At 36.4% G+C, this 23667-nt stretch overlaps 2 protein-coding genes and 1 long non-coding RNA gene across 7 annotated transcripts; 1 reads left to right on the top strand and 2 right to left on the bottom strand.

Annotated features, from left to right (window-relative positions):
• Window positions 1-286: 286 nt before the first annotated feature.
• twf2 (twinfilin-2) lies at window positions 287-15381 on the bottom strand. 5 transcript variants are annotated; one of them, XM_067460148.1, is made up of 9 exons: window positions 14991-15381; window positions 8509-8687; window positions 7015-7110; window positions 6242-6346; window positions 6113-6127; window positions 4701-4826; window positions 4457-4607; window positions 4240-4361; window positions 287-2048 (listed from the first exon to the last, which is right to left on the bottom strand). In XM_067460148.1, exons 1-9 carry the CDS (start codon window positions 15085-15087, stop codon window positions 1881-1883), a joined length of 1059 nt encoding a protein of 352 aa, XP_067316249.1. In that variant the 5' UTR covers window positions 15088-15381; the 3' UTR covers window positions 287-1880. The 5 variants fall into 5 exon arrangements, with proteins under 5 accessions (XP_067316249.1, XP_067316248.1, XP_067316252.1 ...); XM_067460147.1 differs by lacking the exon at window positions 14991-15381 and adding an exon at window positions 13959-14102; XM_067460151.1 differs by lacking the exon at window positions 14991-15381 and adding an exon at window positions 12220-12240 and having other exon boundaries at window positions 8509-8682.
• A 1614-nt stretch (window positions 15382-16995) lies between these two features.
• On the bottom strand, window positions 16996-22348 carry wdr82 (WD repeat domain 82). The gene is made up of 9 exons (XM_067460152.1): window positions 21994-22348; window positions 21149-21246; window positions 20615-20681; window positions 20429-20528; window positions 20233-20349; window positions 19989-20144; window positions 19835-19904; window positions 19598-19740; window positions 16996-17454 (listed from the first exon to the last, which is right to left on the bottom strand). The coding sequence occupies exons 1-9, from the start codon at window positions 22152-22154 to the stop codon at window positions 17425-17427; spliced, it is 942 nt and encodes a 313-aa protein (XP_067316253.1). The 5' UTR covers window positions 22155-22348; the 3' UTR covers window positions 16996-17424.
• Window positions 22349-22386: 38 nt separating this feature from the next.
• On the top strand, window positions 22387-23626 carry LOC137094464 (uncharacterized). The gene is made up of 4 exons (XR_010908658.1): window positions 22387-22488; window positions 22840-23071; window positions 23198-23315; window positions 23489-23626. It is a non-coding gene; the product is annotated as an uncharacterized lncRNA (long non-coding RNA).
• The last annotated feature ends 41 nt before the right edge of the window (window positions 23627-23667 follow it).

Below are 23667 nucleotides of genomic sequence, written 5' to 3'. Positions count from 1 at the left end.
CTTTCTCATTCAAGCATACAGCAGTCTCGTGAGTAATGAACTAGCTCTGGAATGATCCTTGAATTATTCATTTGGGAGTTTTATTATGATGATGGTCGGTAATTGCTTCCTGATGTTTGTGATTGACGTTTGAGGATGAAAACGGCGTTTCTCGTGAAACCGCACGTCAAGCGTTCCAAGAACTTTCCAGGAAAACCAAGCGCCTGCCCTGAGTTAAGCCAATCAGGTCCCTCCCATTCGCGGAGGCCCCGCCCCGTCTAGCGGCTATCATTAACCATTTGGCTACTGCTGAAATTTGTTTCTGAAAAGACTTCCTCTTGATACCCTCTTTTTATTTTTTTGAAATTTAAACGCTTAAGAAAAAGTTGATGTTTTGTGCATATATACGTCTTAGCGATGTATATATTATGTACTTGATGTATTTATTTGTATACGTACATCAGAATATGTACATAAATGTACAGGATGAAAGTGTAGAGGACATCCATCCATTAACCAAAACCATATAGTAATGAAAAATGTATTTTTTTTTTTTTGTTAGTTAATTGTCCTCGATTTCATGGAGAAAGTGAATGAAATTTAGACTCTGACCATTTCTTATGCATGTGGAACTTCCCCATGAGGTTCATTTTAAACGCATGTTTTGATGCCATCTAGAGGCTGTCAGAGGTAGACCATTGTAAATTGCAGTAGTTTTTGCAGGGATGCCCTCTTTGATCCTGTGATTTTTTTACTTTCATTTGTGAATAGATTTTGGTTCCACTTATAATAAGGACCACCAAACACTCAGTGAAAGTTGTTTTTATTAATGCAACAGTATGTTCATAAGCAATGCAAGAGAGGGCTGTAGATTTTCGTTTTCAGGTTATTACAATTATTTTTTATTATGTATGATTATCTTTGTGTATGACTTTTCACCCTAATCACTGACAAACAAAAAAGAAGGGGGGGGGGGGGGGGTGATCCATGTCAACATAATAAATATAATACACAAAACAAATTAAAAGATGTTTTTGTTTACATCCAACTTTACCTTATTTCTGCTAGCCATGATGATTTTAAACATTTCACTTGCTAGTTGCTGAACTATTTACTTAATTAGAAAATCATATTTTCATTGCTGGAAAAAATGCTGATATTTGACAAACATAAATGTTTAATTTGGAATTGTTCTGATTACTAACAGAAGCATACACAAAATTATGTTTCACAGTAAAAACTGCGGTGCCATGAAAATCAAAGTTATGAGATATGTTTGTGTATTGTTAGAAAAATGGAGACACCCAACTGCAACTATAAAACACAAACAGTCATTATCATATTAAAATTGTAAATATCAATCCTAAAATGAATCTGAATCACAAACCTGCATACCTGTTACTTAACCAACTGATTGGTTCTCATGTAGCCAAGTATAACATTCTGTCTGCCTGTCACATTTGGCTTTGGTGTGTACGTGTATATATGAGTGTGTCTTTTTCTTTGAAATGGCTGTAGGTTCTTGGACTTGTGACTATTTCAGTTAAAAAAGAAAGTGGAAAACGCTTCACAATAAATTAATATGCTTAAAATTTAGTTGAGTTGAGTGTATATGTAAGTATGAGATTATGTAACAAAAATATTCTCAGAAAATTTACAGAGATAAAATGAATTCCTGAGTTTTTCCTCTTAAATATATGCACATTAGCACACCAAATGAATAAGAATCTCATAACATTGAGTAAATACAAGCCAAAGAAAGTAAAAACAAAACAAAAAAATGAGCACAGAATTCCAATTTTTCCTTCACTCTGACTGCATACTGGTGGAAAAATGAAACTGTGGAACATTTAGGGTACAACTGAAGTTCATTTATCTCTCCCTCTCACTTTCTGTCCTTCCTAGCTGTTGCCGCCGTTCTCTCCACTTCCCTTTATTAGACGTTTGCTTCCCCTCTTCCCAGCAGGGCCACGAGGTTTGGCGAATGCTTGCTTGTGGGCTTGCTGTTTAGGATGGACCTCATCATATAGATATTCCTCTGTCAGCTCCTCTCCACTATCTATCTCCAACTAAATGAACATAGACACATTCACAAGAACACACACAAAGAAATCAGAAAACAATAGTAAGTCTAAATAAATGGTCTCCTATTTGTTAAAGTCAACATGAAAAGACCTTGACAATGCATTTTTGTCCATATTAGGGCTTTTCACGCTTTGCAATAGTTAACCATGGGTCATTCTAACCTGGGTAAAACAAATCTTGGGTTACCTTGTTTCACATTTCATATATATATCATATCAGTATATCATAAAATATGAAAAATACATTTATTATATACATTTTTTACTTGGAAATAATGTGCACTGATACATTTTGCACAGTACGAGTAGGAATATTCAGAAAGTAAATTGAGTTTAAAGGTACACTGTTACTTTTTTGTTCAGAATTAACAGCATTAATTAATAATAAGTTAATACATCATCAATCCTTCTTACAAAACGTGTTTTTGTCTTACCCTGATTTAATATGGTAAGCCTATTATAAGTGTTAGACCAGTCAGAATGGTTTTCAGGAGAGTGCTTCCAAAAAGAGAACGTGACAGAGCTCATAATAAAACGAGAATCAACATTGGCTTAGCTTTTCCGAGATGGAGAGAACTGAGGGATTTGAAATGTTGTTAAAGAGATGCGGAGATGGCATTTTTATCACTCAACAGGTGAGTAAGGTATAAGTTAAGTTACCATTTGACCCGCGCTGGCAAAATGAGTCGGAATGCGCGGTCAAATTTGAAATTTTCACAAAAATGTTTTCATTAAGCGCTCGTCTAGCGATCCCAAAGCTCCAAATAGCAATTACACATCTAAAAGTATTATTTGGACATTTTCTGAGAGGCGTTCCTTTCCCTTGTCTATGAAAATTGCTGTTTTTCTTGGCTCTCTTCTCTACGACTGTGATTCCCCTCAGCACAAGTTCGGTATCACTTTAAAGCGCAGCATTCCAACTCTGAATATTCATAGTGAATTCTCGATGGCATGAGTCTGCACCAGAGAAATGTGATTTTCAAACCCCTGCTGATGTAAACAAAACGATCTTACTCGCGTTGACTGAGAGATCCAAAGCGTGCACACAAAGACGCCTAAGACAATGTCTGAATCTCGATGTACACAGAATTACAGTACTTTAAAATATCTGTCTTGACGAGTATTTATGCAAACATCTTCTGATAAGTCTTAAAGGTGCATTGTGTCAATTTTAGCAGCATTTTATTCGTGCAGCATTTATTACACCCACCCCCCTTGAAGCACATGGAGAAGCTACGGTGGCCGACACAGGACAAAGATGTCGCCGTCTGAGACAGCAGATAGTGACTAGCCCTCTGTAGTGCAGTTTGTCCGTTTTGGGCTACTGTAGGAACATGATGGCGCAAAATGGGACCCTGTGGTGTATGTAGATATAAATGGCTCATTCTAAGGTAATAAAACAAAGGTTCATTACGTAAGGTCTTTATACAACACCACTGAAAACACAGTTATGTGTATTTTTTTTGCATTTCTGTCAATAGATCCTCATAAATACTACACACGGCACCTTTAAGTGAACGTTTGGTTAACTGTTGGGGAAAAACATTTGATGTGTAACTGGTGTTATTAGCAGGGCTTTTAAGGTATGGGTGCTAGGTGAGTTGTTTTTGGAAACTTCAGAAAACTTTTAATTTTGCTCAAAATTGACTTTCCTGACTCTATCAACTTCAAACTGGTGTAGCTCAGTCTTTTGTCTAATTCCAACAAATCAAACATAATTTGGAAGTTTTTTTTGTTTATTTTTAATTCGCTCATAGCGACTCATTTTGCCAGCACGGGTCACATATGTAGCTCTCTAACAAAGGTTTTGTGAAGGGTCATTTCATTCTAGTTGTTGTAGCGCTGAGCTGGAATTTAATTTCAAGAAAGTACTGTTTATTCAGCTAGTTAGCTTGAGATCCTTTCAATCTAAACCAGTTATATCTCTTAAGCCTAGTAGTGAATGTTTTATAAGTAGCATGATAACCATATTGATTTGCACAGTCACGCAACCAAAACAATGTTCTTCTGCAAAGTGTGTGCGTGCAGTTCAGTTTTTTTACCTGCTCATGGGCTAAAAGCTCCATAGTGTACCTTTAATTTCATGTTGACTTTTAACTAAGTTCTGGGCTTTTAAATCTTATGTTGGGAGAGAAAAAAAAATGAACGTGAAAATTGTGAGGAAGTATGTTTTTACTTTTTTAGCGACTACTAGGTGGAAGTCCCTCTCTACACCTTCCAGAAGTCGACTCTTACAGCTGGAATAGAGCATCCTTTCCTTGATGCTGCAGCTGTATCCTGGCATGGAGTATATGAAGACTATGGAGAGTGATAGAGGGAACATGTGAATAGATTTGCATAACTATTTGCTATAGATGATGTACGTATAAAGAATGGAGGATGGAGTGACTTACCCACAGACTCAAGGTAGTCTCCCTCGTGTGAATGTTTGTAGAGGAAGAAGTGGTATCTGGGTGTATCCAGGGGGATCCTGCAGGGTAGATCACGGATGTCTGTCGGGCTGGTGTGCACGAGTTCAATTGTTTCCTTCTCTGTATCTAACTTCTACATATAGAAACCAAACATTTCTGGTCATTTTGGTAAGAACCTATTTGGTAAGAACATACTGTAAATTGAATGTGTGTGTCTGTGTCGTACTAGTTGAATGTAGTTAATGCGTCTCTCTGCGAGCTGCTGTAGAGCACGTTTGGCCTCGGCCTGTAACGGGAAGGCAAGACCCTGCAGAGTCTGATGTTTGGGGTCCACACTGATCTCAGTTTTCACCTACAGACAAAGACACAAGCGTATTCCAACACTGTAAATTATGACCTAAACACTTCCTGATAACCTATTAAAAACCTTTTCGCAAACAATTCCTATGAGCTACCCTGGACTCTGTCATGGAAGACTTATTATAGACCAGTTCTGTTGTTTGGATAAATTTGTTTATAAGGGTGAGAGATGGTGGATAAGAGTATAAGAAATAGCAGTTAACATGATGGATGAGTGTAAATGACAATGTCCATACGGGTGGATCACACCAAAAACCTGTCAAGTACATGTCCACACCATATTCGACTCCAAAACCATAAGAAAATAATAAAAAATATACATTATGTTTTAAAGCAAACCCTTATTTTTAAGACTTTTGATTTTATTCTTATTTTCATGACATTTCAATTACTTTTATTTCATCCTGATTTATGTTTTAGTGTAGAAACAAGTGAAAAAATATAATTGAGAATATATAAAATATAAAATCTAGATGCCTTACATTAAATAATTTTTTCAGAAATTTGTTTAATGTCATTAGAAATAGTAACAAAGCATCTTAAAGGGTTAGTCCACCAAAAATGAAAATGATGTCATTAACAAAAAACAAAAAACTACGACTTTATTCAGCATTGTATTCCCTTCCGCGTTTGTTTTCAATCCGCAAACAAAGATTCGAATGGTTATGAATCAGCGGATCGATTCATGATTCGGATCGCGTGTCAAACTGCTGAGATCACGTGACATTGGCAATCCAAATTCTAAATCTATCCGCTGATTCATAACCGTTTGAATCTTTATTTGAGGATTGAAAACAAACACATAACAGAACCCAATGCTGAATAAAGTCGTAGTTTTTGTTATTTTTGGACCAAAATGTGTTTTCGATGCTTCAAGAGATTCTGATTTACTAACTGATGTCACATATGGACTACTATGATGATGTTTTTATTACCCTGGACATGGACAGTATAGTGTTTCATTGGAGGAACAGAAAATCTCTTGCATTAAATATAAAATATCTTAAACTGTGTTCCGGAGATGAACGGAGGTCTTACGGGTCTGGAATGACAGTCATTAATGACATAATTTACATTTTTGGGTGAACTAACCTTTTAATGGTCGTATAAAACTTCTCTTTAGGCAGATTGTGTTCTAATTGCACATTACTATATGTTGCAATCAAAAATATTATTATTTTTTTAAAGTTGAAAGGACATTGTTATGTACAACCAGCATACAACTGCTAGCACACATACACACAGTATTGTGTTTTACACAATACCGACAGCACTCACCTGTTTAACTCTGCCCTGCAACCATAAAGATTGAACACAGAATATATTAAAACAAATAGCTGAAGTAATTCATGGATGTATACTATATTTATGATATTAGATGGATGTCTGCACTCTGCCGTTTCTCACCTCCGTGATTTTGATTCGCTGTAGCTCCTGCTCGGCTGCAGTCAGGGGTGCTGGTGCAGAACATGAAGTCACATGTCGCAGGTAGCCCTGAAGACAAACGTCCTCCTGGTGATGGGGATAAAATACAAAAATTGGACTCACTAACTTTAAAATGATACATTTAATTGAATTCATTATAGATGAATTCCCAGACAAACTGAAATAGTCCTTTCAATATGTAAAAATGATAAATAGACTCTCAGGAAAATGTGCAGAGATCCATAAAAGGGTCCCATAAAGGTCCCATAAAAAGTTTTATGCAGGGTCCCATAAAACTTTGTTGTTGTTTGTTTAATATTGTACGTGTATGTAGAGTATATATTTAGTTCTCTCTGTGTTGACCATGACTGGTAATCATTTCCAAGAACACTGCCAACAGCCCCAAGTGTCCAGTTTCTAAATGAAGGAACATGGTGGTTTTTCAACTGTAAATAACACAGCTTCGGGGGATTTGACTGACAGCTGAAGACAGGTGGACTGAGTCCATTTATCAGCAGATCCCTCATTACAACTTTTCTTTTATAACAATTCAAAGAGGCAATATTGTATAAACAAATTAACTGTGGTCCATACAGTATATAAAATGGGTGGAAGCAGCAAAAAAAAAAAAAAAAAAAATTAAAAATATTGAACGTGATAGGTAAAGCTTCATTTAGAGAATCTAGAGAGTATAGATCAAACCAGTTCTAGTACCTATATTCTTTGTTCTTGATATTCCAGTGTAATACCAGTACCTCAATTGTGCCGAACATTTCATCTTTGACGTGTCCTCCACCAAACTCTTTCTTAACTGTGGCACGAGTGGCAGCATACAGCATCTTGTGTCTGACCTGTATCAAAAGGAAAATGCTTTACATCACTTTATAAATTAAATAAACGAACAAAATAGATACTCACAGCTCAAATCACAATGAAGTGTACCCTATTAAAATGAATTCGATGTTTACATTTTCTATGCAGTTTCTAAGAGTGTTTTCCATGTGGATGCAACACTCTAAGAAGAAAAGGTTCTATATACAGTAGAACTTTCTATATATTCCTTTCAGGCATTTCATATATAAAACATGATAGGGATCTCATAATTTTATGGATTTCGTTTTAATTTAGTTTTAATTCATTTTTAATTTAAATAAGACAATTTGGGGAAAAAACAATTTATCACTAGAATTTTTTTTTGTTTAAGACATTTCTTTTTATATAGATCTTTTTGGCATAAAAGTCCAAAGAGTGTGTGTAGCTAAAAAACACGTCAGGTTCTAAACAGCCATACGCACTTCATAGTCAGAGTATTGCAGGTATTTAAAAAGCTAAGTAGGAAGAATAAGAATAAAACCCTGTCAGCATAATTACACAGCATATTTAGCCTCTTGTGCAGTAGAAAATACAGAGCAAACTTCCCAGACCAATGTTCAATCTTAAATTGAGTTTGGTCTGGTGATAGCCAGACAATGTTAAACCAGGATTAGCTGGTTTAACATTGGGACTAGCTTAAGCCTTGTATGTGAAACCGGGGAAATAAGTTATAAAATGGCCTATTATGGAGAAATAGACTTCACATCTGGAAGAAGCATACACACTTTCTTTTGTGTGCACATGTTCATTTTTCAGTTTAAAATATCTTATTTATTTATTTATCAAATGTAGGACGGTTTTAAGCAACATTTTATAAATGAGGCCCGGGAACCTAGGGTTCTAATTGGTTACAAATGTTGCTAAAAAGCCTAGGTCCAAAGAACCATGTTTCGATTGTTCTATTTAAAAATAATAATGGCTCTCCAATGGTTCTTTTTCTTAGGGTCACCATCTATAAATCTGTTTCTAGGACCACTATCGTCAAATATGATTGATTGACTATTAGAATATAGTTTAGATTGGCGGTATGGTTCAGTTCTGGGATAGAACTCCCTGTGCATGCAGCCTAGCATGGATAAGAGCAGGGAGAGCAGTGATAAACCCCATTAGGGTAAACAGAACAGAACTAACATATTGCATATATCATTAATGTTCATATTAAATGTACAATCATATTAAATGAGCTCTGGAGAAACACAACAGCTGCTGATAGTACTGAGGAGCTTATATATATGCTGTGATAGACCTCGTATTCCTATAGGTAGACGTGATCAGCTGAGGCGAGCTTGACTAACATGACCTGCCAGAACTAACCCTATACACTTGATTTTTTTGTCATAATATCTACATCATCATGTCTCGATGGTAAAACCTACAGGAGACTGGTCAGGTGACCAGGAGATGAAGAGCCACTCATAGCCTTGAGCGTTCTTAGAGTCCAACCGGTATAAAATGTAGCAGGGCTCGAGAGGGTCCAGCAGGGGGAGCAGGAAGTGGTCATAGTCTTTGTCCCAGCTCTGACGTGGCTCTCTGTATGCCCCCAGCACCAGCTGCTCTGAAACACACATAAAAAAAAAAGCATTCTCATTACAAACCTGGTGCAACCAACATCGCACACAACAACCCCCGAAAACCTGTTGCGTAATTTTACATTGCATCAAATAAATCAATCTAAACATGTTTACAAGGCTTGGGTAATGACCTACTGCTGATAACAAATAAGTGAAATGTTATTCATTATCTACATCCTGCTATAAAAAGAGCATGACACACCTTGTATCTTACACCCAATATAGCACACGGCTTAGTTCACCTAGAGACACATTCACAATAATACACATCAATTTAATTTTCAGTTATATAGCCGATATATAAAGTATATCAAACAATCCAGTACTGGGGGGTGTCTAATATCACAATATATTCTTATCAATAATTAACTGACATTCATACCACATTTAATGAACTGAACCATATTTAGCGTATTTTACATATATAATATAATATAATATAATATAATATAATATAATATAATATAATATAATATAATATAATATAATATAATATAATATAATATAATATAATATAATTGAAAAATTACTTTGGAGGAAACATTTTATTTCAGTGATTTTGCATTTATTTTTTTGTGATAGAAATAATATGAAGAGGGAGGACAAGGTGTGAGCAACTGCAATGTTTCTTGAGGGAATGCAACATTTTTATTATATAATTTTTCCTCTGATCTCATATTTTTCCATTGTCATGTCTCCTTGGGGACTCTGTACTTTTCATACTGCAGTTTACAGAAAATTTGAATGAATTTAGTAAGCTTGTGCTACTATTCACAATGGCTATGATGGGTATTTTGAATAAAATGTGTAACTGCAACATATGCAAATATATCATAAAAGAATTAAAGACACGGCAAAGTTACACAAACATGAGAGTGATAATCAGATGCGATTTTCAAAGGACTTTCCTTATGAAAAGCTTAAATTGCCATTAAAAAGTGTTCATCACAAAAGCAATTCATGCCCATATGAAAAGCAATGTTCATATTTATAAGACGATGGGCTTTATAAATTCTCTGTAACGTGGACAGTGTACAGTGTAAGACCATTGTCACACTTGTAAGAATCCATTGGTAACGAATATAGTAAATAATTAGATCTTTCTATATTTTCTAATTTTCTCCTTTACTTTATTCACCCATCAACCAGCAACACACAAACCACACCCACATGAAACACGACAGCATATATCACTAATGTAAGCCCATTTAATGTTACAGATGTCACACCTGAGAGAGAGAACCTACTAGTTCTTCATGTTCTTGGTCTATTGTCTCAGTTTACAAACTTCACACTGATCACGTCACACTCAAACACATGTAATTTGCTTTCTGAAGCGTACAGACAGAACACCCTCTGTACTGAAGCACTGGAAGACTTCATCTTTTCGAATGGGTCATCTTTCTTCCCAACCTCTTTATGAGTCCTTAAGAATAGCGCACTGTGCTGTGCCTCCGGAGCCCTAGCCTCTACTTTCAGACGTCACACTCTGTTCTCAGTACGCATCTCTTATCACATCAATAATCTACTTAACAGTACATCTGTTCACTTCCCTCCCTGCTGTCCTGTGATTTTCTTTGTACACTACACACAGACGTAAATGTGCTAATCTAACGGAGGATGCTGTTTTTGTTTAAAAACGTATAGAGCATATTCAAATTTTAAATGCAATTTAAATGGAATTTTTTTTTATTTATTTTTTTTAAAAAGTTTTTTTTTTTAAATATACAGTCAGTCTGTCATCATTATGAATGAATGTCATGTAACATGACAATTCACAATAGTGAAAAATATAAAATTATATATATATATATATATATATATATATATATATATATATATATATATATATATATATATATATATATATATATATATCCGGTATAACATTATGAATAAAAAGTTAATAACACTGATTATCTTTTCATCACGGTACCTGTTAGTGGGTGGGATATATTAGGCAGCAAGTGAACATTTCTTCCTCAAAGTTGATGTGTTAGAAGAAGGAAAAATGGGCAAGACTGAGATTTTGAGTGAGTTCGCAAAAGGGCTAAATTGTGATGGCTAGACGACTGTAAAACTGAAGTTCTTGTGGGGTTTTCCCGGTCTGCAATGGTCAGTCAGTATCTATCAAAAGTGGTCTAAGGAAAGAGCAGTGGTAAACCAGCGACAGGGTCATGGGCGGCCAAGGCTCATTGATACACATAGGGAGAGAAGGCTGGCCCGTGTGGTCTGATGCGTGTGCATGTGAACACATGGCACCAGGATGCACTAAGGGAAGAAGGCAAGCCGGCAGAGGCAGTGTGATGCTTTGGACAATGATTTGCTAGTGAACCTTGGGTTCTGCCATCCATGTGGATGTTACTTTGACACATACTACCTACATAAGCAATGTGCACATGTGTGAAGAATCTGCTGCTAACATCTTGGTGCCAAATACCACAGCACACCTTCAGGAGTCTAGTCGAGTCTATGCCTTGACGGGTCAGGACTGGTTTGACAGCAAAAGGGGGACCGAAACAATTTTAGGAAGGTGGTCATAATGTTATGTCTGGTCGGTGTATATATGCATTATGACATTATTTTACAAATATTTATATTTTGCTTATTGAAGACTTGACTAACTGCAATGGCAATTCATTTCAGCCTTGTCATCACAGGAATAAATAACATTTAAAATAAAGTTTTTAAGTTTAATAATATTTCATAATATTGCATTTTTTTTGCTGCATTTTTGATCAAACATACGCAGCCTTGGTAAACATTAGAAACTAAAACATTCAAACAAATCTTACTGACCCCAAATGGTAATTTAGTTTAACTTGACTAAGTAACTAAATAGTCACTAAGTAACTAGACTTCAATTCTCACTATTACCTAGTTGCTATTAGCATATTACTAGGATATTGGCTGTTTATTAGTACTTATAAAGCACATATGAATGCCTTATTCTGCATGACAACTTTCACCACCCCTTAATCCTACCTAATACCTAAACATAACAAATGTACTTTACTAACAAAAAATAAGCAGTGATTAGGAGTTAGTTAATAGTGAGAATTGGACCCTAATCTAATCACGTGACCCCTCAAATATTTTAACTGTAGTGTATTATTTTATTTATTTGTATTTATTTATTAAATAATGATAATGAGAGTTTTTTTGCATTATAACTTTATGAATTGTAATAGTTATGATTCTGTTATTTCTTTAAAATTCAAATGGTCCTAAAAGAGGCTTTATTTATGTATTCTGTTTAAATCTATGCCTGTCACTTTATATAGAGGAAAAGTGATTCAAAGTGTACTTCAGTATTGACAAAGCTGTTGTTTGGACTGCTCTGAATGAAACAACATTCCTATTATAACAGGTTAGATGAGTTCAATCACGTTGAAGGCCAGTGGATTAAAACATCTAAAGGTTGTGCAGAGTGACTGAACGAAACCTTTAATGAGCACACCATCAAAACAGCTAGTGAGTCAATAACCACATCTAATGCAAAAATCATCCACCCACATTCATGTTTTTAGTCCGAATGACCTTGGAGGGGGATTTCCTGATGGTCTTCTGCAGCAGCTGCTATTCTGAGGTTGCACACATTCCAGCTATCAGCACAGACACATACTTTCCATCAGCATTTTACTCACCACTTAACAACACATGTACAGAAAGCTGTTTGCACACACATATGCCAATTCCAATTACCTCCCTGACTTCTGTCATACAAATACATAAATTCCAAAGAATATCACAAACACAATCTGGCTACATAAGTGAGCGTCTGAACCAGTATGTCAGCACACTGTCCACAAAGCTATGGCTCAGGCGTTTTTCTATCACCGTGAACACTGACTAGCACCTGACCATGTGGTCTGCTCTACCCACAAAAAAGTGTTGGGACACACATGACTCGGTCACCAGAAAGTTCCAAAACAGCGTTGACCTGTTTTATGTTTCCTGAAATATCATCTCTGTGAGACTCAAAGGCAGCCTGTGAACCCAAAACAACCCAATCTATTCAGATCCAGACGTCTTCATGCAGCCAAGGCGTCAAGCAGACAGTAGAAGAGCCATATAGCAACAACAGGCCTAAATTTGCTTCCATAAGGCCTCCATTAGGTGTTAGAATGGCTGAAGTGGTCCAATATAGCCACAAAGTCTACCTGACAAGAAATCTTAACATTAGCAACCACCATGTCTCCTGGACAAAACTGTCCAGCATAATTGCATAGTTTCATGTTAAAGTAATGTAAAGTTATTAAATCACTGATAGTTTGAAGCTAATGTAAACTCAAAGGTAAAATTAACAAATAATTTGCGACTAGAAATTTACACTGCTGCATTTACAATGTTCTAAAGTTTCTTTTAAAGAAGGTAAGCTTTTTTAATGTTTTTGAAAGTATAAGTCTCTTCTGCTTACCAATGCTGCATTTACTTGATCAAAAATACAGTAAAAAATGTCATATAACACTTTAATAACACCTATTAAAGTGTTAAAATAACTGTTTAAAATAAGGGTTAATTTGTTAACATTAGCTACATTAGTTAACATGAACTAAAATTGAACAATAATTCTACAGCATTTATCAATCTTAGTTCATGTTCATTTCAACATTTACTAATACATTTTTGTATCTGTTACCATTAGTTAATGCACTGTGAACTAACAAGAACATGATTATTAACATTTTTATTAACTAGCATTAACAATAAAGGTTAATAAATGCTATAAAATATATTCATCATTGTTAGTGTGTTAATAATAAACTAATGTTAACAAACGAGATCTTATTGTAAATTGTTACCTGAAATATATTACAATTCAACATATAATTTATTCCTGTGATGGCAAGGTTTTTTTCCCCATGGTTGTTTGATAAATGGACAGTTGGTAGAACGTTGGCACATATATGAAAGATAAATCATGTGTAGGCTGTAGGCCCGTTATAATGTCATTTTTTTCACATTTGATCAGTTTAAAGCGTCTTTTCCGGGAAAAAATTGTGTTGACCTCCGACCTCAAACGATCTGAAAGGTTTAATACTTCCGACAAAACAGTTAAAAGCGCATCCTCCTTTAATCGATCAGAGTAACGTTACGCTCACTCAACAGAGCTCACAGTACACTCGACAAGAAGTCGTGTAAGGTAATATGGCAGAGTGACTTCACTCAAATTTGATAGTGTTTTGCCCTTTCCTTCCCAGCAACTGGATCTTGTCATCTGATAGTGAGCTAACATTTCAACAGTGGCCTACCTGACACGACTCGGCCTCGTACGCAAACGCACGCGCACACACAGGCGCTTTTTATTGCAACAGAAAACAGTTTATCGTTCCATGACCTCTGCGCCGTTAATCCCCCAAGCATCGGTTTTTCCACGTCATATGACGTGTCATAGACCAACAGCAACAAATGTCAATGCAGAATCAAAATATATTGTGAAATATGTTGTGGTCCTATTTCCTCATGTCACCTGATGCCTGGGCGATAAAACAACAAAACACACACACACACACACACACACACACACACACACACACACACACACACACACACACACAATACTATTTTATATAAGATTAAAATCGTAAAGCCATGAATTTACGATAATTACCTTCTATGCAAGTCCGTGGTTAATGTGTATACGAATATAAGTAGCCTAAAGTCGTCATTTTATTTTATTTAATGGTCTGAGTGTAGGCTTGGTATTTCTTTTTTAACCGCTTAATTGTTGTGAAGTACAGATTTTAGGTAATCATACGCAGGGAAATGTTGTTACACATTTACACAATTTTGATTTATGATAATTTTAGAACATTTAGGAAGTGAAAATTAGTGAACATTGACAACCACGTTTTTTGGACAAGGTACCAAACTAGAAATAATGTGGTGTTAAGTCAACCCTGAGTATCCAAATGCTATACGGTAATTATTCAGAACCATTGTATTACTATCTGACATCTACAGTGCCATATAGCCTACAATGACATGAGTGTATACGAATAGGAATAGGCTACTATTGAAAGATGTATCCCACTGACTGCTAATATTTTGCCTCAATAAGAATTAAGGTTAAGATTCATTAAGATTTGATCTACAAGCAGGTTTAGGACTCTTTCAAATTAATCAGAGTGAACTTAAACTTATAGTTAATGGTCAACAAATGTGCATTACTGTTGGATTTTTTAATTGTTTTTATGTAGGTAGCAATACTGGCACATTCACCTTTCTGATTCATTAAATTCCCTTTGAACTGAGTGAACCCCTCAGACCCCCTTCTCACTCACCGTCTCTGATCAACACCTGGATGAGGCGGCCGGTTCCACTTCGTGCCCGGGACAGGAACTCCCTCAGCTCCTCTGTAACCACCAGAACCAGAAACATGGCGGGTCAGTGTGGTGCCTTAAGTCCTACCCGCCAAGGATCCTTTTGAAGTTGGATGAAGCTGGACTCACAGGTCAGGTCACCTGGAAAATCTTTTTTTTTTTTTTTTTTTACAAACTATCTTCAAACAATGGTCAGGGGCAGATGTGTGTTTACCTATTAGAAACTAAACTATACAGCCTACAAGCAGCAGTAAGTTTATGAAGTAAGAGTTTGATGTTTGAGAGGCTGTGTTATATCCAAGTGAGAGGGCATGTGAGAGCAGCAAATGTGTGAGAGAAGGCTCCTGTAACTAGGACAGGATCGTGTGTGCTTGCAGAAGGAACCTGATCTCTCTTGCCCCAAATTTAGCAGGCACACTGTCTGGCCTCGGGTAACAGCCTGACCATCCCCCAGCAGCCCTAGGCAGGGCAAGTTTTTTAAATCTTTTGATTTGGATTTGAAAATACTAGCGTATTTATACATCCATTCAACAAAACCATAACTAGACTCAATTCAAAATCTCATACCACCCTCTATTGGACAGGTAAGGAACTGAATGAGGAAGCCTACTTTGTTGTGACGTCATTGGTCAGCATCTTTCCACTATAACATTTTCACTCATTCATGGAGACTTTTTAAAAATAAACTTCTAGTTTAATTGTAACTTTTCAACAAAATAATTGTTTGTGTCAATAGACAGCAATATTCTGTAAAGTGCTCTTAAAGTCGTCTTTTATTCAGTGAGATTACCGTTCAAAGCGACTCGTGGGCTGACGTAATTCGTAAATTTGACTCTGACTACTCTATTTCTGGTATCCCTGCTTGTAGCCTACTGTAAAGATATATAACATTGTAGACAGTGCACAGGCTTCACATTAACATAATATTATATAGACATTTTCCTTTTAAAATGATAAAAATGTATAACACCATCGGGTAGCGCTATATTAGCTAGCTTGTCACAAAAACCTAGTTAGCACTGCGAGGTGTTTCTAATACAATAAACTGATACAAATAGGGAAATGACAACAAATGTGACATATTTATCTACCACCAACCAATCCCATATTTTTGCCTGAAAAGTAATTTTCACATTTCAAATTAAGCATTATGCTTTTGAATAACATTGCCAAACTTACAAGGTTAAATATAGCATATCCTAAATTCACATATAAATTCATATTTCAGCTTGATTGTAAATGCCACAACATCTGTTTAACAAGTAATGACCTTTTGTTCACAGGTCCCGATATTGGGGTTCACTGACACAGCTGGTTCTTTAGTGACTGTTTTATACAATTTTTTAAACTCTTTATTGGGGCAAACATTAATATAAGATAACTTATTTTTTAACTCTTAGTGATGCTTTTAAAAACATAAAATTATATTATGAATTTCAGTTTAAGATTGAAAGGCTGGACTTGATCATGGGTAAACAAATTCTATGCATAAAAGGAATTTGAAAAGAAAGAAAACGACAAAAGTCATTTAATACATTTTGGAAGGCAGTTTTAATGTGACTTTCTTAAAAGAAAAAAGTTCCAAGCCTGTTTATAAAACTAAACTCTGGGGCATTAAATTGCCCATGTTGCTCATTCTGACAACTAAACTGAGAAAATTCATGAAAATGCCCATTTGGATGCAAAATATCCACTGGAAATATTTAATGAATTAAAAAGAACGCATCAGCTACAACTGCACAATTTACATTTGAAGCACTGAATGAACTTGTGTTTCCTCAAGAAGTGCAAAGTAACTTGAATGAAATAAAATCAAACTTGTGAGAAGGGTGATTAATGGATATTGGTTATTTGATTTCTGTTTTATGAGCGATTCACAAAAATGCTGGTATTACGAAACAAAAGTATGTAAAAATTTAAAAGAACAGCATAAAATCAATTTTCACTCACAGACAGAAATATATGCATGTACAAACTGAGCATTTAATGTCGGAAAGGCTTCAAAATCATATCTTTGGACAGTTATATAAACGTTTATTTTAAAAATGTTTCATTGACATTTCTTCAGACTGCACAAGCTACTAAATCTACATATACTGAGTTCTGCTACGATTGATTAGCTAAGATCAGTTCAGCAGTAATGTTTCTTCTCACACAAGCCAATTTTATCGAGCACTTTGTTTTAAACTCAGACAAAACAAAAATGTTAACAAATGAATTTACAATGTTTACAAAAAGTTTTAATACAAATATAAAATGAACAAAGAAATACAACTTGGCATAAAGGCCAATTTATTTACAGTCCAAAAAGTCCTAGGATGAGCAAACCCTTGTGTGCCAAGAGAAGGGTGAATGCTGCCACCCACTGGAAGAACATGACACTGACAGCTGCCCCTCAGTCGTCAATCGTGGGTAACCAGAACGCCTGTGGAAATGAGATTTAAATGGACATATCAAGGTATTGTACACTGGTGCACAGTGACTGAATACTGCAGTATTTATACAGTTATAACCAGGCCTGCAGGGCAATATGGCAGAGAAAACGGTGCACTTTGACCCCCTATTTTCCCCAGTTTTAACAATCCTTTTTAAATTACGCATTTTGACTAATATCTGATTGTTTTTGGCTGGTTAGCTTTAGCAGTTAACCCACCTACTCTACTATTTCGCCAATGACAGCCATTCAAACGTAGCAGTATTTAGCAGAACTTTCTTTATATATCAATACATAATTAAAATGAAAGTACTCTGAAAAAGAAAGTATAAAAACGTAGTGTCTGTAGACGTCTCACGACTGTTTTAAAGACAGCTCATTATTTCCATTTACTCCACCTTCTCCATTCTGGGCTCTTTCCAAAGCCACGCCCCCAAAATACATGAACCACTACACCGACCGCTCAGCTGGAAGACGCATTATTTACCTGAGATGAGTAAAGTGCTTGTAGTGACATCATTCAAATGTCACACTGCACACGCAAGCAGTCCTTTGACCGCATATATATGTATACATATCTATGGTTGACAGGGCAGAAGCAGTGCATATGGAGAGCGGGAGCCGCACGCGCTCGACCGCTGTGCAATCAGGCAGCTTTTTTCTCGCTTATCACTCGCAGCTGAACCGTGTATTGCAAATACATACTATAATATCGTCCATTCTGTCACATTTGTCGGTAGTCTCCTCCGAGATGTGCTTTGATTTATAACGGGCAGCATATATCTGCTGCAAAAGCCCCATTCCCAAACACACATGGATATAATGTGCTGTATATACGTTGTTCACTTGATAAATGTAACATTAAAGTTAAGATACGTTTAGTTAAATAAATTAAACAGGCCTTAGAAGTTTGGGCAAAATCTTATGGCAGTGATGTGTTTTTGTGTATTTTATTATTTATTTCACAGCGCTGGGTGTTATGTGGTGATTGTGAAACACACGGAACACTGCACTACATGATTTTATGGTGAAATCGGTTCCCTTTCATGTTAATCATGCACGTGACTTTAATTCAGTGCAAGCATTGCGGCAAAAATAGACAACAGACTCGCTAACAGAAGGGCATGCTTATACAGAACAGCAAAAATATGTTGGTTTCTCTTCTTTTATACTCTTACACTTAGTTTAATTTAAACACTTTCAAAGGGTCAGTGTTTGTTTTCACATACATTTTCCATCTACGTATACATATCTATGCTTGGACTCCTCAAATCAAATGGGTGCGCGTGTGTGGGCAGATCCTGTAGCAAAAGGGGTGGTAGCCATGGTAGCGAGAGAGAGTGACAGTCGCCCAAGCCAATCACTTGTTTCGACCCAGACGAAAATAATGAGCGGTGTATATTGCAGATAAAAAAGTCTAGAGTCACTCGATTTTTATACTCTCTTTTTCAGAGTACTTACATATAATTAAGTATTGACATATAAAGAAAGTTTTAACAAATTTGGACAAAAGTGTTTAAGATAATTGTTACCTACCCTACCTTTAAAATCAGTTGCAACTTCTGGTTAACACAAACTTGAACATCATGAACTTGCTGCACAGTTATAATTCAAAGTGATCAGTCAGATGGAATTTACAGCTCAGGTGAATAAAAGAGATTTCACATTTACAAAATACTAATCTAATTTAAGACCTTTTTAAGAGCTGAAGAAAGGAAAATTAATACCGCTATTTGGTACCGCTACTGCTACTTGGGTGCAGCGATATCACGGTTCTCATCCTCACATCCTCTGGCTGTTGAGCGATTGCAATGTGTTGTGTGATATCTCTGCGCCCAAGTAGCAGTGCTTTGTCTGTGCTTCCCCATAATATAGTCCCAAGTCAATATCTGCCTAGGAAATTGCCTAGTGTTCATCTGCATTGCTGTACTCATTGTGAATCTGCAGGCCACAAGAAGTAATTAGATGACGTCTGTTTTGTGTTGTCAATCAGTGCATAAGTGCATATAATGTACAACACAAACATATAGTGAAATCAAAACCAGTGCAGAAAATTTAAAAGGGCACATATTTGGTTTGGGCAGAGCAATAATAAATATATCAGATACGTTTCTACCTTATAGTGAACCCTTACCATGTTAGAGCAGGCACTGGCAAAGGTCATGAATTTGGGGTTAAACTGCAGACAGGTGACAGGACCGGTGTGCTTCCCATCAAGAAGTGCTACTTTCATTCCACTCTCAGCATTCCACACATGGATCTTCCCATCCTCTGATCCTGAAAATCCAAATATTGAGACAACCCGCATCACTTTCTGTAAACTCATCTTTAGTCCTTTCTCAATCCGCTGAGGAGCGTAGGTGAAACTTACCGATCATGATGAACTGAGAGTCTGGTGTGAAAGAAGCCTCTAGAATGACACCTTTACTGTTGTTATAGCCCTGCAGTGAGGAAGACGGACACTCCATGAGATGCTTAAACACAAACTTGGATGAGACCTATTCAAAACTAAACTCTTTTCTCACCCCAAATGAGTGGAGCACGGCTCCTTTGAAAGCATCCAGCACTCTGAGCGTCCCTCCATTGGTGGAGACCAGAATGAGCTTTCCGTCATTGCTGAACTTGAGACCCGTCCACTCACATGTTCGCTCATATTGTAGTTTAAATGTCGCAAATGGGCCCTGAGGTAGGAGATCCAAATGGATTAAGTTTTACCATTTAAAAGTCAGATAACATTACAATTTCTTGAATGCAATTTTATACAGTTACCTTATCAAAGGACCGCAGATCATAAAGTTTGACCATCTCAGAGTTCACTCCCGCAGCAAAAATCAACCCCTCAGGATCAAAAGAACACACAGGTTTTCCTTGCAGGTGCATGAGACCCTGTGAACACAACCAAGATTAGAATCAAAAATAGACTAAACAAGAAAAAAAACCTACCCAAAATAAAGATACTGCTTACCTGACAGTTCGGTGAGCGAAGGTCCCACAGGCGAATAGTTTTATCAAGAGAGCCAGAAATGAATGTGTCATCAACAGGAGACATAGACAGAGCAACAACCCTGAAATAGAATTAAAAAAGCACTAAAACTCAAACGCCAATTATGAAACATAAGAATAGACATAATTTAATGTGACAGATCCTCACCTCTTATTGTGCCCAGGAAAGTAGCGAATGTACTTGTTGTCATGTAAGGACAGGTATCGTATAGTATCTGTAGTACCACATTAGTAGTGAGAAGAAAGTATCAAATATCAAAGCTACAAAACAAGACTCTATGAGTGAATATGTAAAATGTATGGTATACGGTGTCAGATGAACGGGCTCAACCCTGGGCAAGGCAGTAGTCTGTACAGTTAGCTCCTTAACAGGGCAGAATAACAGACCCTAAAAACTATACAAACAACTACCTCAACCCAGAGCAGGCACAGGTAGACAGCCTCACACAAAACATCAGGAGGAAACCACTAATCCCACCCAAAAAAATAATACTTAAAAAAACAAAATATGAAAGCATGAATAATATGACAAATATGCATTTTTAAAATTACAAATATGCATATACAACTGCATGTAAGTATACATAAACGTCTAGAAAACGTTCTAAACACATAGTAACACACACGAACAGCATATGAACCATTAAACAATATCATACTGAGACTTTATAATGAGTCCTACCATCGATCTTGTTAGAGCTGTAGACGACAGTGTTGGCGGCATGGGTGTACCTGATGAGATCAACCCCATACTTCTTACTGTAAAGCGTCCGTTTGGGTCTGACATTAGAGGGCAGAAGAGGAAATAAATGAGTAATACGATTGCTTATTTAGATACATGAAGTGTGCGTATACACAGACACTTCACTTTAAAACAAAATATTTGATTTTACAGTCACAAGGCGGGCATCTCAGAAGGAGGCGTGGATGCTAACGGTTAGCACCGGTTAGCACGCGACCTCTATGACTGTACCTTCGACTCGTTTACGCGAATCGGTTCTTCCGAAATGTTCGTTTCGGAGATATCCAGTGATTCGTCATTACGTGGACCTTACCGCCCAAGCGCGGCATATTACACTATTACACATTAGTGACTAAATACCATACCAGCTTTATTAACAATGGTTTGTATCACAAATTAACGTAAAATGTAATATAATTTGCATTTATAGAAAGCAATACTGAATGCATATGAGTTTAGTCAATAGTAAGTTGATAAAAAAAAATGGTGAGTCAGCGAACCGGTTCAATTGATTCATTGAAAAGATCCGATTCAAAATAAGCGATTCATTCACGAATTGGACATTGCTACTGTACATAAACACATTCACATCACAACATTTGCTATAAACAGTAACATTCATACATTTCCTTCCTTACTAAGGGAGTAGACGATCTTATTTTCTCACATAAGTCACAGTAATGGGTCTGTAATCAGGATCAGCGTTTAAAACCCCCCAGTTAAGACAGAAACGGAACATAAGACAGTTATAGGAAAGATCACACTGCGAAATGTATGTGACTTACTTTCCCTCCTGGCAGTCGTATAAGACAATCGAGTCATCATCGCTACTCGATATTACGGTCTCGCCGTTTGAACTGAAGTCAAAACAGTTAATTTTGTCCGAATTCTCTCGGAAAACCTTCGCAACCCTAAAACTCCGCAGCACATTGTCTGTGAGTTTCATTGTGGCCTTTCTGCCTGGCCAGGCGTTGGAATCGTCTAGTTAAAAACAACGAGTAGATATGGATCTGGTTAATCAGCGCTGTGGGTTGCGAGTGTGTTGTAATATTATTTTTTAAATGAAAATAGTTTTTCAGAAGTGCATTTCTGTCACGTTAAAAAAGCCCGCCGACAAAATTCGTCAATGAACTGGGTTACGGAAGACGAGGATGAAGCTAGAGGTAGTAAGGCGTTTTTACAAAATGGCCACCACACCTGCGAACGTTTTTAGAATAAAAGTCCCATATCGACTTCAGTTGAATTTCGAAGCGAGGGGCGACGGGTAGATTTCTAATTCGGTAAAGGGTCTGTTACTCTAACCTCTTATATTAACTTTCCAGCACGTACACAAAAAACCGACAAGGGACCTTATAGTTATTATTATTGATATGACAGCTGTAATGAAGATGTGGAATTTCACATCAGCTCTGTTATGAATTTGTATTTGTTGCTAGAGTCTAATTTTATTCAGCCATAGATACCATTTGTAATTAATCAATATGCTATTTAGTTTTTCCAGTATACTTTTTTTTGTCCCCAAATTTCTATTATAGGCCATTTACTAACAGACCATTTTAAATAAACACATACAGTGCTGAACAGAGGATATTATTATCATCCAACAAGATTTTATCTCTTCTCTTTCATAGACTATATGATACATTCTGCACATAGACATCATGCAAGCCTCACCCAAACCCAGCCAGTGGTATAAAAGTAAGCATTGCGTGGTTGTATCTAATCACACTGAGAAAATGAGCATCAATCTTACCTATTACAAAGCAGGCAAACGCTTTTGTAGGTGAAGAGCGGGATTAAGTGTCCTCATCTTTGTTTCCTTTATAACTAAACAAATCTACAATGGAAAGTGCTGATTCAAAGGTAAGTTTAGTTAAAAATCCATTTAAAACACTGTGTTCAGACCTCTGCAAATAATTTGTTCTAACACAATGAGCATATTAATACGAATTTAATAAAGAAACTAACCATCAATATCTGTTTTTAAAGGGGGAAATTTGCATTGTTGGAGATTTTTTATATATTCACAGTGAATGTCAGTGAGTTTGCACCAGAAGAAGTCATTGTAACCTCCACCAATAATTCAATTCAAGTCAGTGCAGAAAAGGTAAGCAAAATAAACTAATGGCAATATAAGAAGTTTTCGCTCTAAAGCATTTTCTTTTCAAATTGAAGATCATTTAGTATTGGATAGGAAATCTCAAAGCATGTTTTTATATTATTTTGTTCTGAAGAGTTTGGTTTAATATCTTTTTTCCATTTTCTTACCTTATGAATCAGTTGGCATCAGATGGCACAATTATGGACACTGTTTTGTCAGAAGTGCCAATTCCCCTGCTGATGTGGATCCGATGTCAGTTACATCTTCAATAGGGAAAGGTGGTTTGTTGAGTATTAGAGCCCAAAAAACACGCAGGAAAAAGGCCCGGTTATCATGGATTCCACCAAAGAAGTGAAGA

This window comes from Pseudorasbora parva, chromosome 12, assembly GCF_024679245.1.
Source record: "Pseudorasbora parva isolate DD20220531a chromosome 12, ASM2467924v1, whole genome shotgun sequence".
NCBI lineage: Eukaryota > Metazoa > Chordata > Actinopteri > Cypriniformes > Gobionidae > Pseudorasbora > Pseudorasbora parva.
This window is presented reverse-complemented; position numbering and strand designations above follow the sequence as displayed.

Coding starts and splice junctions, on each gene's coding strand:
- twf2 (XM_067460147.1), bottom strand. CDS start 14,070: ATGCTTGGGGGATTAACGGCGCAGAGGTCATGGAACGATAAACTGTTT. Junction 6,347..7,014: donor AAATGTTCGGCACAATTGAG/GTACTGGTATTA, acceptor CCCCATCACCAG/GAGGACGTTTGTCTTCAGGG. Junction 4,362..4,456: donor AGACTACCTTGAGTCTGTGG/GTAAGTCACTCC, acceptor CACTCTCCATAG/TCTTCATATACTCCATGCCA.
- wdr82 (XM_067460152.1), bottom strand. CDS start 22,154: ATGAAACTCACAGACAATGTGCTGCGGAGTTTTAGGGTTGCGAAGGTT. Junction 20,529..20,614: donor TTTCCTGGGCACAATAAGAG/GTGAGGATCTGT, acceptor ATTCTATTTCAG/GGTTGTTGCTCTGTCTATGT. Junction 20,145..20,232: donor ATCTGCGGTCCTTTGATAAG/GTAACTGTATAA, acceptor CTCCTACCTCAG/GGCCCATTTGCGACATTTAA.